Genomic DNA, 13,710 nt, shown 5'->3' with positions numbered 1-13,710 from the left:
GATATGTTCATTTACTCATAAGAAGAGTTCCATTCAGAGCTGCTGCTATAAAATACCCATATTAGTTTCCATTAGTAAGTCAATTTTGATTTGTTACAGTTCTTTCATGGATGAGCTTTAGGTTTGCTTTGTGAAGAATGAAATCTATTATTTAAAAGATCTTTAAATTTTTTTATTTTTAGAGAGAGAGTGCACCTGACTGGGGGACAGGGACAGAGGGAGAGAGAATCTTTTTTTGTTGTTAATTTTTTTTAATGTTTATTTTTTGAGAGAGAGAGAGAGAGAGAGAGAGTGTGAGCAGGGGAGGGGCAGAGAGAGAGAGGGAGACACGGAATCCGAAGCAGGCTCCAGGCTCCGAGCTGTCAGCACAGAGCCCGACGTGGGGCTCGAACTCACAAGCTGTGAGATCATTACCTGAGCCGAAGTCGGACGCTCAACCGACTGAGCCACCCAGGTGTCCCAGAGAGAGAATCTTAAGCAGGCTCCATTCTCAGCGCAGAACCCGACGTGGGGCTCGGTGCCCCCACCCTGGGATCGTGACCTGAACCGAAATCAAAAGCCGGCCGGATGCTTGGAGCGCCTGGGTGGCTCAGTCAGTTGAGTGTCTGACTTCAGCTCAAGTCATGATCTCACGGTTTTCGAGTTGGAGCCCCGCAACGGGCTTACTGCTGTCATCTTGGAGCCCGCTTCGAATCCTCTGTCCCCCTCTCTCTGCCCCTCCCCCACCCGTGCTGTCTCTCAGAAATATACATTTAAAGAAAAAAAAGAGTTGGATGCTCAACCCACCGAGCCACTGAGGTGCCTGTGAAGTCTGTTTCAACAGACTTATTGAAGGTCTTATTTCAACCTAATACAGAGTGGTGCTGCTGAGGACCCTGGAGCCTGCTTGCCTTGACTCCTAATTCAAGGAACTTCAGGATTGCAGGATCCAGACTTTGTTCTGTGACAGATGCCTATACGTTGATACATATGTGTATAACTGCGACCTTTTCCCATTCAAGAATTTCCACAGAAGTGACAATGAGTGACGGCTAAACAGGAGAGGGACTTGTGTTCCTGTCATACAGTGCAGAACGGCTCTCAAGGCCCCATGTGGACCAGGATTCCGGGCTGCTTAAATGAGATTAGGAGTGAACAAATCACTCAATTTCAAAACCCTAATCAAATGTGAATTCTCTCCCATAGCACCAAAATCCTTGATTACGCATATTGTTTATGGCTCTTGAATGACAGACTCTAAGGAAAACTTCCAGGGTAAGGGTTAAAAAATTTTTTTTTAATATGTATATTTTTAATATTTTTTATAGCTTATTTATTTTGAGAGAGTGAGGTTGTGTGTGGGAGGCACGGAGTGAGGGAGAGAGAGACTCCCAAGCAGGTTCCACTTTGTCAGCATGGAGCCCGACGTGGGGCTCGAACTCACAAACCATGAGATCATGACCTGAGCCAAAGTCGGACACTTAACTGAGCCACCCCGGTGCCCCTTAAATATATTTTTCAAACGTGTATTTATTTTTGAGAGACACACACACGCGCGCGCGCACACACACACACACACACACACACACAGAATCGGAAGCAGGCTCCAGGCTCTGAGCTCTCAGCACAGAGCCTGACATGAGCTTGAACCCACAGACCGTGAGATCATGACCTGAGCTGAAACCAAGAATCACACTCAACTGAGCCACCCAGGTGCCCCGGGGTGGAGGTTTTTAGATGCTAACCTTTAAAGCTTCGAGATTCATACCTTGAGTCACAGGAAGTTTCTGAGAGTCAGGCCTAATAGGAAAATCGGCAAAAGCTGGCTGGAGAAGCATTGTAATCTTCTCTGGACACCAGGGGAGCAGACACGGAGCATGACTGCTGACCGTTCCGTCCTGTTTTCTGCAGAGCTGAGCTCATATTCATAATTACTAGCTGAGTAAAGTACAATGTGACGGACGAGCCGTAATAGCATCCACGTTTCCGAACACAGCAGCTTTAAGAGACCAGTAATTGGGTCAGCACACTGGTGCAAGATGCCAGCCTGAAAGGCCAGCTAACCTTCAGAACGTTGTCTTTTAAGATTTTTCTAGAAGGAAAGCGTGCTCATTGTTTTTCAGTTTCGATTGGGGTCAGACCTACACAGTCCTTAAGACCGGGGACTTAGAACTTTGCACTAAGTAACATCCGAAGGATAATGAGGCCATACAAATGAGACTGGCAGGGAATCTGTCAAGTCGAAGCTTACCTTAGTGCAGGGGATTGAATGTTAACTGGCATCCACTGCATGTTAAGACTAGATTAATATGCTCATGATGGATACATTAGAGTAAAATGGGTAAATTAGGATAATTTTCTACCATCAGGTTTTGGGTAGACTTTTCTCAAAGTATACGTTCTTGTAGTTCACTATAGACAAGTTCAGTGTCTAGATGGGGTCACCAGCACCCGGACAAGTTGTAATTCATTCTCTTGCATTTATTTTTTAATATTTGGCACTAGAACGGATCCTCAACTGTTGAGGAAGAGTTGAGTGTGACATAGGATCTGAAACAAATCCTTTACAGTGTTCGTATTTAGGGTTGATGGCAAACCATTCCCAGCTTTAGGAAACTCAGACCAGTAAGCTCATGGGAGACACTTAAACAACTTGATTTAACAGCACCCGCGGAAGGGATCACCCACATCTTCATAGCAGCTTCTTCAGTAGATGTGGATTCCAGTTTTAAAAAAATTATTTATTAGGTACTCTTTATGCCCAACGTGGGGCCTGAACTCATGACCCTGAGTCAAGAGTCAAGATGCTCTTCTGACTGAGCCAGCCAGGCACCCCCGCATTCCATTTTGAACAAACCAGAGGAAAAGTCATGTAGGTATTAAAAAGGAAATTTTGGGGGCATCTGGGTGGCTCAGTCAGTTAAGTGCCTGACTTCAGCTCAGGTCATGATCTCAGTCCATGGGTTTGAGCCCCACGTTGGGCTGTGCGCTGACGGCTCAGAGCCTGGAGCCTGCTTTGGATTCTGTCGCCCTCTCTGCCCCCGCTCTGCTCACATACACACACTCGCTCTCTCTCAAAAATAAATAAACATTTAAAAAAAATTTTTATAAAAGAAGAAAATTTTCGGTTTCTAGACTAGAGAGGTAGAGGCAAAGGACATCTGGGTTACCCACTACTTCTAGCTTGTTATAACCCTGATAAAATTAACGCTAATTTATCTTTTCCACTTACAATTAGTTAAGTGATCAAAAAACACATGTGCTTGTCTTATTAAAATAATTATAAACTGGAGGAAAAGCTAGATTTGCTCTGTGTGTGTGTGTGTGTGTGTGTGTGTGTGTGTGTGTTTGCTTGCTGATAGTTCTTAGAACGTGGTATTGGGAAGTGCTGAGGAAAATCCAGTATCCATGCATTAACCTGTTGGCTTGCTTCCTTGTAATTACAAAGTGTGTTCTGATTTAGTTTGAGCAAATAGTGAACTTGAATGTTCTGCAATCTGAAAATTCGGTGCACTTCCCAAGAGTGAGTCTGTCCCCCTCACTGGAGGCCTTCGAGCAGGACAGAAGACCCCGGGGTCAGAGGACTCAGGCAATAGTGGCTGGGTGTTCAGACTAGGTCGTTTACGAGGTCCTTAAAAAACTTCAAGGAATACAAGACACAGCCAAGACAATTTAAGGCGAAACCGTACAAACGAAATAAGATGGAGAAAAACCCTGAAGGCAAAAAAGAAAAAAAAAAAAAAGAATTGAGCGGATGACGAGGAAATGAAACCGCTAAGCAATCTGGTAAATCTTAGTAAAGGCACGTTAATCATTTTTGCAATTAATGCAGGTTTTCCTTTCCCCGACTACTATTATTTTATCCCTTTCTCTCTTGAAAATGAAAAACCCATTCGTTTTTTTCCTTTTGCTTTTCCCCAGGAATTAAAGGTTTGGTAAGTGGTAATTAGCATAGCTCCCGTCAAAGCCAATTGCCTAATGGGGACCGACATTTGACTTGAGTTGAAAGAATGGGATATGGCTAATGCGGAGTTCATTAGTCCCAGCTGCTTCCTCTGACATTCTTTTCTCCTCCCGTAAGAACGGGCTGCCCTGCCCTCTCTCTCCTATTTTTAGACATATTGCTGTGCCGCTACATTTCTATTCTGGAAGGTAAGTGGCACCAGGGGCAATGTAATGTGTTTGCAGCCGCGCGCACCGTGCATCTGGGTCCGAGTTTGCAGACTAAGGTCTTCGCCCCGTAGACCCGTAGACAGGAGCCCCCTCACACAGCTCTGTCTTTGCTCCTGCGCCCCCTCCCTCTGCCCCTGGGGAGATGAAGGGAACCTGCTCTCTGTAGACCTACTATGTGCTAGGTCCCACGCTCCTCCTCACGCTTCATTTACCCCTTTCACCCGGCGGCGTGGCTCACTCCAAGCCCCACAGCACTTTCCCCATTATCCTGTGCAGCCGAGATGCTTGGTGGATTGGTCTCAAGTAGGGCGTCCCAACACCCAGGCCAGCCAACAGCAGCCCTACTGTGTCTTTGAGACGTAGTTCGAGAAAACATTTTTAATTCCGGAGGGCAAAGACGGAGATGTTGCTGTAACTGGTGAGTGGAGGGTCCATTCTGTTCCTGGAATCCAGGCTTCCTTTACCCCTGGGCTATCTGTACAGGGTTCACGGGGCTATTCTCTTATACCACCGGCACTGTGCCTGTGGTCAGAAATCTGGCAATTATGCTGTAGACACATGAGGTCTTTTCCGGTTCGAGTGGATTCCAACTTGTTACACTGGTGTAACACGACCAGTGACCTGGATGTAGAATAGAAAAGACAGTATGGGGCGCCTGGGTGGCTCAGTCAGTTAAGTGTCCGACTTCAGCTCAGGACATAATCTTGTGGTTTGTGGGTTTGAGCCCCACGTCAGGCTCTGTGCTGACAACTCAAAGCCTGGAGCCTGCTTCCAATTCTGTGTCCTCCCCTCCGCCCCCGACTCATGCTCTGTCTCTCTCTCTCCCTCAAAAATAAACATTAAAGAAAAAAAAAAAGAGCATGTGGACATAAGAGAAAACACACAAAAGTGGGAAAAGCACTGGAACTGGAACCAGGATCCCGGGCCTCCAATTAGCCTTGTGACACGGGGCAAATCTCTGAACCTCGCCAAGTACAGCTTTGCTATGTATGAGAGGATAAGTCACACCCTAACCGGCTCACTCAGTTGTATGAGGCTCCCGTATAGAAGTGCTAACCCAGAGCAGACTGCTAGAAAAATCCCCAGCCGGCATAAGTGCCCCTCCAGGGGCATTCCGAAGACATGTGGGGATGTTTTCAGTTGTCTCCATGCCCACAGATGGCCACTGGCATCGAGTGGGTGGGGGCAGGCCGTGGGATGCCCGGTCTCTGTGCCCTGTCCAGGACGATTCCCCAAGTTGAAGAATCGGCCCGTAGGCTGCATGGCTTCTGAATGTCATGCTGGACATTCACAGGGATGAAAATCTGTTCCAAATTAGATTACAAAGCCCAAAGAGTTTGTGCAGAAACAGGATGTATATAAACCAGAAGCTCTGCCTTGCACCCAGAGAGACTCACAGCCATATCACATGGAGATCGGTTTAATGGCCTTTCATACCCCCTGCTGATAAAACATATTAGAAAACTGGAAACAGTTTCACAGTGGTAACAAATATAATTTCACAATTAGAAATGGCGAATTAGACTCTCCATATGTCCCTATGGTCTGCAGACTTAATATGCGCCTTTACACAAACCAAAAAACTCATTCACTTGAGAAACGAGTTTGTGGCCATAAATCAACTCTAGTACGTCACCTTCCTGACCATTATCTGTGTTGAAAATTCTGCAGTTCCAGCTTCTGAAAAAGGATAGTGAGTCTGAAATACAACAGCTTCTTTTCACTGCCCTTGACCGTTACTTTCAAACAGAGACCATGAGAACAGGTCACTAGTAAGAGGTGGGGTATTGTTGGTGCAGCTTTGTCATTCAAAAAATGCAAGGGCGGGAGCTGAGATGTGGCAGCACTTTTCTGGAAGGGACCGCAGGAGGCTGGTCTTCCAGGCTGTTCCAGAAGGTGCTATCAGGCAGGGGGTACAGTATTAAGGCAGCAGCTACAGTAATCAGGCTGAAGGTATTTACTGAGAATGAGAACAAGGCCACGGGGTTTCCGGCTGCAGCTATGTGGGGTCTTGTCTGGCTCGCTTAGGCTCCTGCCGTTCTCCAGGCAGCGAACTCTTCCTGGCCGACAGGTTCCGGAGGGAACGCAGGCTCTGCACCTGCTGGAGACGCAGGCTGAGCTCCTGATTACAGGCCTGCTGCACCGTCACCGTCTTCTCCGTGTCCCAGCTCAAAGCGGCAGCCAGAGCTCCGGGGTCTTCCTTGGCAACCAGCTGCGGCAAGAATGAGAACCACTGAGAAGCGCTCCCGGCTCCCCTCGCCTGCCGCTCTCTTGCTCCCGGGATTTTCTTTAGGGGACTGAGCTCGGGCAGCGCCGGCGAATGTGAGGTCTTTGTGCTGAAACGCCAGAATCCTTTCACGCTCCGTGGCCACGGCCTTTCCTTACCCTCCAACACTGACACGGAAGTCCCTCTGGAAAGAAGTTTCGTGGGAACAACTTGTCAAGTCCTCCACTTACGGGAAATTTAGGCCAGGCGCAAGTCGAGAGGTCTCCTGCCTTCTAGCTACACGGGGAGGTGCCTGGGACAGGGACAAGGATGAAGAGGAAGTGGCGCCCACTCTGACGGATCCTGCGTCAGGCTTCTAGTTCCCTGGCCGTGGAGTCAGCACAAGATGACCCCCACCCCCCCGGGCGCACCTTTCGCTAGGGTAACTTTGTGTGCCTCGACTGACGATGATCTCCCTCAGGGCCCGACAGAACCAGAAGCCGCCCTCCGGAAGCTTGAGCCCCGCCACTCCTCCCCGTCGCCACTCCTCCCCGACCGGTTCGGACATTCCGTTTCCCACAAAGGACCCGAGAATGCGGTTTGACGATCTGCGGGAGTGCACCTGTTTGTTCAAGCCATTCTGACATAGATGAAATGAGACGTTTGTTCAAGCCATTCTGACATAGATGAAATGAGATGTTGTGCATAGAAGAGGCAAACGGGGCAGCGAGGAGCCAGGGTCTGCAGAGGCCAGAAGCGATCCCGTATGCGCCTCTGCAGGGCGCTGCACCCCCAGGGGGAGTGGCTCCCTGCAGCTCAGGGTCCCCCGTTCCTGCCCACCTCCAAATCCTGACTGGACAGACTCAGCTCTGGAGCAGGCTTCTCCTTCAGCACAGTAAGGATCTGGCTTGTGAGTGCGATTGTGGAGGAGCTCTCTCTGTTACCACCCGTGTCGACTGCATCCGTCTGGTCACCAACAGTTTGGGACTCTGCAAAGCAGACATGAGGAGATGGTGCACTGGGCAAACATACAGCCGCACAAACGACCGGGGAGCCATCAGTCGGGCAAGGGAGAGGCACGCGGGGGCGCCTGGGGGGGCTCAGTCGGTTAAGCGACCCACTCTTGATTTTGGCTCAGGTCACGATCTCGCGGTTCGTGGGATCGAGTCCTGCATCAGGCTCCGCACTGACAACGTGGAGCCTGCTTGGGATTCTCTCTCCCCCCTCTCCTCTCTCTCTGCCCCTCCCCTGCTTGCGTGCGCCCTCTCTTTCAAGATAAACGTTAAAAATAAAAAAAGACAGAAGCACGTCATTTCAAGATGCCAGCAGCTGTGGCATCACCCTTTTCTGGCCACATTATAAACACGGGTTCTCTCCCCAGGCCCTCAGTTCTCAGGGTGACTCCCCTGGCCAGTTGAGTCCTACCTTGCTGCTTTGACAAGATGCCGCCCTCCTTCTCTAAAGCCTGGAGGTAAAGCTCCAAGAGCTGCTTGGACTGTCGGGCTTCCTCCCTCTGGTCCAGGACCTGCTGGAGGGTGTTCTGGAGCCCCTGCACGGTGACGCAGCTCTGGCGGAGTTCCTGAGCCAGGTCTGAACATGGAGCATCAATGAGCACCTAACATACAAACACAGACTTTAACAAACCCGAAAACACTTCTAACTGTAGCCCCGACCTGTCCGTGGCACGCCCCCTCCTTCCTTCAGCTGTCGGTGTAATCGCCACCTCTTGGGAACCTGCCAGTGTCCATCAACTGCACTTCTGGGACTTTATTCTACGGACAAGCATGTGTGCAGAATGACACGGAGCTTCCTGTAGCACCGTCTGGAACAGCAAGACTGATGACAACCCAGATGTCCACCAGTGGGGGAGACTCCTGATTAAGTCATGGCGCGTGAGCAAAACAGAATACGATGCAGTGGTACAAAAAAGAACGGCAATGTCTTTTACGTACTGATCTGGAATATTCTCCAGATGTTTCTTTTAAAAAGGGTAGATATACTTCCATTGTGGAGTACAGGGACAGGAGAAAATATGTATGTATTTGTTGGCATACACAACATTTCTAGAATGGGAAATTGAGAGGTGATTGTCTCTGGGAAGGGAAACCTGGTGGTTAAGGGGCAGGAGTCCGATTTTTCCCGTATGTCCTTTTTATTTTTTTTCCCAAACAGCTTTATTGAGATATAACCCACATACCATATGATTCACCCACATAAAGTGTATAACTAGGTGGGTTCTAGTACATTCACAGACTTGTGCAGTCAGCACCCTTGAAAGCACAGCACCCATTAGCTATCACTCCTGCTTCCGCTCAAAGCTTCCCCAACCCCAGCCCGAGTCAGCCACTCTATCTTCTATCCCTGCGGACTTGCATATTCTGGCCGTTTCATATAGAGGCAACTACAAAATCCGTGGCCTTTCATGTCTGGCTTCTTCACTTCGCGTAACACTTTGAAGGCTTTATCCACGTTACACATGTATGAATACTTCATTCCTCTTAGGTCGTATGGATAAACCACATTTTATTTATCCATTCTTCAGTTCATGGACATCTGGGTTGTTTTCACTTTTTGGCTACCCGTATATCCTTTTATACCTCTTGGATTTTGAGCCATACAAATGTATTTATTTAAAAAAATTATTTTTTAAATATTTATTTCTGAGACAGACAGAGACAGAGCATGAGTGGGGGAAGGGCAGAGAGAGAGGGAGACACAGAATCTGAAGCAGGCTCCAGGTTCTGAGCTGTCAGCACAGAGTCCGACATGGGGCTTGAACTCACAGCTGTGAGATCATGACCTGAGCTGAAGTAGACACTCAACCGACTGAGCCACCCACGTGCCCTGGAATGTATTTGTTTTTATTCAAATATGTAAGTTTGTAAGTTTAAAGAAATTACGAAAAAAGCCACCTCCTTGGAGGGGCCTCCCCTGATCTCCCAATCCAGACTAGCCCCGTTGTTCTTGGCACACTGCCCCACCTGCTACCCATCGAACATGCTTCCTGCTTTATCTGCCTCCCATCATCAGAATTTGAGCTCCTTCCATCAGGATTCTGTGTCTGGCTTGTTCACCACTGTACCCCTTGGACAGAAACATGCCAGGGACAGGGTAGGTGCTTAGTAAATATTTTTTTTTGAATTGACAGTACTATTTTTATCCCAATTTTACTGGACAGGAAATGTAGGCAAAGAGGCTAAATTACTGGCTCAAAGCCATGGTGATGGAGCTGGGATTTAATTCGGCTTCTCCACTTCCACATTCTTTGACAATACCTCCTTAACCCCCCAGTGAGACTAAGTGGGTCTAGGCATCTGGATTTTCTACTCTAGGTGCAAGAATTAGAAAATGAAGAGTCTTGGTTGTTGTCAAAGCATTGTTTAAAAATTAAGAAATTGGGGCGCCTGGGTGGCTCAGTTGGTTAAGCGTTTGACTTCGGCTTAGGCCGCGATCTCATGGTTCGTGGGTTCGAGCCCCGCATCGGGCTCTGTGCTGACAGCTGGGAGCCTGGAGCCTGCTTCGGATTCTGTGTCCCCCTCTTTCTGCCCCTCCCCAGCTCATGCTCTCTCTCTCTCAAAAATAAATAAACATTTAAAAAATTAAAAAAAAGATGTTAATAAAAATTAAGAAATAACAGAATTATTGTGGCAAGACACATGGAAACTAAGGGGCTGGGGGCAGCAGAGCCAGATAAGTGGGGCTGTGGAGGAGGAAGGCTTACCTGGAGGTCTGCCTCGGACAGGAGGATGATGCTGGACACATCTTCTTTCAGCTGCCTGGCCACATTCCTCCACCTCAGCCCTGCCCCAGTGTCCGTTTCATCTACATCAAAGGACTCTTGGGAAATCCAAGCTGTACCTCCATCTGATATAGGGGAGAAAAAGCCAGTCACAGTCTGGTTAACCCGAAGTGCTATCTTCACCTCCTCCTCCAACACACAGACCTTTAGGAGGTCTGTACATCCTTCCCACTGACCATTTAGAAAAAGTTCAGGGGTGAGGGAAGCGCCTTCTCTCAAGGATTCACGGGAAAGCCAATCCCCATCTAGGACCTGCATTTTCCCTTCTCTTCCACCTTCGATTATTTCTGTGTCAATCTGCTCTGTGTCTTTTTTATGAAAAGAAGCCACTTAAACCTGATGCCCCGATCATGCATACCCAGGATCCTACCACACTCCCCTTGAGGTGAGTTTTTGTGTCTCAGTAAATGCTGGCTGCACAAATGCTTAACCAGACAAACAGCAACCAGGTGCCTGGGCAGCAAAATGAATCGTGATGGATGTTGTATCGCATAGATCATTTTGTCTACGGCCAGAGTTTCTTACCTGAATTGTTGTACGTCCACTTTTCATTACTGGCCAATGCAACAAACTTAGTGTTGGAAGGCAGACACAGGAAGTAATCATCATCATCCACTATGGTGCCATCCTCTGCCAGGACCAGGGTGATTGGTGCCAGGGACTTATCAATGGCCAGAATGTCACAGGCTGAGAGGAATAAAATATTTGGCAATTGACAAGTATCCATAAGGAAACTACACCTGTCTCTGTACTCTCAACATATATGCTCTCAAAGCGCAGCAGAACTGCTGGTAGGTTACCTACAGTAACAACCACACCCGCCAGCACTAAGACAACACTTCCCACACGCCTGGTACTGTTCTAAGTGTTTCCTGTGCACAGTGTTTTGTCTCCTAACAATCCTGTAAGGTAGGTACTATTCTTATTTCCATTTTACAGATGTCAAACCCAAGGCTCACAGAGGCTAAGTCACTTGTCTGAGGTCACCCAGTAAGTGGCAGACACACAGTCTGACTCCTGACAATGTTTCCTCCAGCTGCTTTGCACCCACGTTAGGAGCACTCGCATCTTTACTTGGATGAAAACCAAGCCAAAGTCCGATATGATTCCTTGTGAGCGAGCCGTCTTTCATTCACTTATTCAGTGGTCATCTTAAATTCTCCTGTGTCAAATGTCAAAAAAAAAAAAACAAAAAAAAACGAAAGAAAGAAAAAAAAAAGAGGAAAGAATAGTAAAAAAGGAAATGCTTTCTGTTCCAAGCAGCATTGTACTCTGCAGTGTTTCTAACCTACAGGAAGGCACAGGAGAAGCAGGAGTTTGCATCAGTAGCTTCTCCTCTTTACTGTCAAGGGGCAACAGGCTTGTCTGGGGCAGATCTGTCCCATCGCATTTGGTGATGGCAATGCCTACAGCACAAACAGGGTGAGGGGAAGCAGCAAAGTAGCCAGTGGACTACAAATATGGTTGGGCAATGTTGTCCAGCACCCAAATAGAACAGCAAGCCTTGGAGAGGCTGAGCTCCAAACACAAGCGCTTACACTGGTCTCTGGGCCAAGTGTATCCAGCCGATGCATTCAAGAGGAACTAACACTTAAGTACCCTAATGCCAAGAACAAATATGTGAAGAGTGAGGTGGCGAAAGCCATGTCACGAAAGCATTTATAATGCTTTGGCTGCTCCTGGGTCTCCGAAAGATTTCTGTCTGGTATCTTTTGGGGCTTGGTGACTCAGAGAGGAGCACTGAACACTGACACACACTATGACTGGGGATGGCTCACACGTTTAATGTGTGCAACTTCACCGTGGATAAACAATTTACTACTACTGGCTCATAATACTTTCAAGTCGTGGAAACACAACAGTCCTGTAAAAAGCACGGCTGGAAATATTATACCCATTTTGCCGATGAGAAAACTGAGGGTCGAGAGCTGGTTTAAGTACAAGGTCAAGCAGCTAGTACGTGTGGGGCCGGGACTCGGAACTTCGGTCACTCAGAGCACCAGTTCCTTGTCTGGAACTCCAGGAAGGTCGGAAGCAGCTCTCTCTACGCTGCACAAGTGCCTGCCAGAGCTGACGACAGAAAGGCGCTGGCACCCTGCTGGGGGCACCAGCGTCACGGTAGGAAGCCCGGAGGCAGGCATGCACCAGGCTAGGTCTGCTCCAAGGTCTGAGCGATTCTAGGCAAGACACCTAAGTCGAGTCGGTTTTAATTTGCATATTTCTTCCCGTCTACCTTCCCACCAAATGAGTCTCACATGAGATAATCGCCTTGAAACTTGTCCATCGCTATGCCCACATGAGTTACTTCCGTCCCAAGTCGCTCCTGCTGACCCCGCTTTGCCCCTGCCCGACCTCCTCACCGGACCCGGCTCCCCGCAGCCCCCGCCCCGGCCCCCACAGCCTCCGCCCGGGTCCCGCGCCAACCCTTGTTCCTCAGCTCCTCCAGGCAGGAGGCCGCCACGCCATGCTGCTCGCGGCTGTGGTTGCGGCGCAGCAGACACGGCTTCAGAGGCCGGATCTCAGTCTCGGCGCCTCCGGCCACCTCCATATTCTTCAGGGTGGGACTCGACTGACTCGGGGAAGTCGGGGAGGCTCCGCGCGGCGCCACCCCCCGCCCGCGGCTTGCCGGGAGTTGTAGTTCTTTCTGCGGCAAATCACGCGTGGGACCAAGGTACGCCGGGAAGTGTAGTCTTAGTTGCCGCTAATCCCGTGTGGCTCCGGGGGTATGCCGGGAGCTGTAGTCTCTGGGATCGAAGCTAACTTCGTTACGTCACTCAATTCGGCCTAGAGGAGTGTTTTTCTAGCTTATATTTAGGAGTTCGGTGGCGGGATCAAAATGAGGTCAATATGGATTTATTTTGCGTTATGAAAGACACGCATATATATTCCTTGGATTGTTAGAACGCTCTTAATTACATATATAGATGCATAACGTTAACACTCAAATGAAACAGTGACATTCTACTGTGTTCATTTGTTTTCCTTTCCAAACTGAAAAGATCTGTAAGATGTCCCAACCCTCAGGCAATTTAAAACATTGATGAGTGTAGTTTTCAGTCCTGCTGAAAGAATAAGATACTCGCACATTTCCACCAGTTTGATTCCCGGCTTCAGCTGTGCAAATTGGGATCTCGGAACGAAATGCTTACATAACTAGATTAAACATTAAGATCTCAAATCAGACGGGAAAGGGAAAATGCGAACCACATCACTGTTTGAGATTGTCCAGATGCTGCTTGGCAATAAATTCATCCTTGTTCTAACACTGCTACTTTCTTCCCTCTAAAAAACGTTTACCAGTAAAATAATAAAAAATTTTAAAAAGTTCTTCGCTTGAAGTGGGGGCAGGGGGGAGGCATTTTACGTACATAAGAAATAGCTCAGGGGCGCCTGGGTGGCGCAGTCGGTTAAGCGTCCGACTTCAGCCAGGTCACGATCTCGCGGTCCGTGAGTTCGAGCCCCGCATCAGGCTCTGGGCTGATGGCTCGGAGCCTGGAGCCTGTTTCCGATTCTGTGTCTCCCTCTCTCTCTGCCCCTCCCCCGTTCATGCTCT

General features: G+C 48.5%; 1 protein-coding gene across 5 annotated transcripts; it reads right to left on the bottom strand.

Moving 5' to 3' along the window:
• Positions 1–5,556: 5,556 nt before the first annotated feature.
• Positions 5,557–12,756, bottom strand: DFFA (DNA fragmentation factor subunit alpha). Of its 5 annotated transcripts, none has more exons than XM_060625457.2 (7): positions 12,582–12,756; positions 10,683–10,844; positions 10,080–10,222; positions 7,784–7,973; positions 7,199–7,347; positions 6,981–7,099; positions 6,253–6,364 (listed from the first exon to the last, which is right to left on the bottom strand). In XM_060625457.2, exons 1-6 carry the CDS (start codon positions 12,703–12,705, stop codon positions 6,989–6,991), a joined length of 879 nt encoding a protein of 292 aa, XP_060481440.2. In that variant the 5' UTR covers positions 12,706–12,756; the 3' UTR covers positions 6,253–6,364; positions 6,981–6,988. The 5 variants fall into 5 exon arrangements, with proteins under 5 accessions (XP_060481438.1, XP_078308568.1, XP_060481442.1 ...); XM_060625456.2 differs by lacking the exon at positions 6,253–6,364 and adding an exon at positions 6,656–6,671; XM_060625455.3 differs by lacking the exon at positions 6,981–7,099 and having other exon boundaries at positions 5,557–6,364; positions 12,582–12,752.
• Positions 12,757–13,710: the final 954 nt, after the last annotated feature.

Source organism: Panthera onca, chromosome C1 (genome assembly GCF_046562875.1).
Source record: "Panthera onca isolate mPanOnc1 chromosome C1, mPanOnc1 haplotype 2, whole genome shotgun sequence".
In the NCBI taxonomy this organism is placed as follows: domain Eukaryota; kingdom Metazoa; phylum Chordata; class Mammalia; order Carnivora; family Felidae; genus Panthera; species Panthera onca.
This window is presented reverse-complemented; position numbering and strand designations above follow the sequence as displayed.

Coding starts and splice junctions, on each gene's coding strand:
- DFFA (XM_060625455.3), bottom strand. CDS start 12,705: ATGGAGGTGGCCGGAGGCGCCGAGACTGAGATCCGGCCTCTGAAGCCG. Junction 7,974..10,079: donor TGTCCGAGGCAGACCTCCAG/GTAAGCCTTCCT, acceptor TTTGTATGTTAG/GTGCTCATTGATGCTCCATG. Junction 6,365..7,198: donor TGTCCAGTCAGGATTTGGAG/GTGGGCAGGAAC, acceptor TTCTTGCCGCAG/CTGGTTGCCAAGGAAGACCC.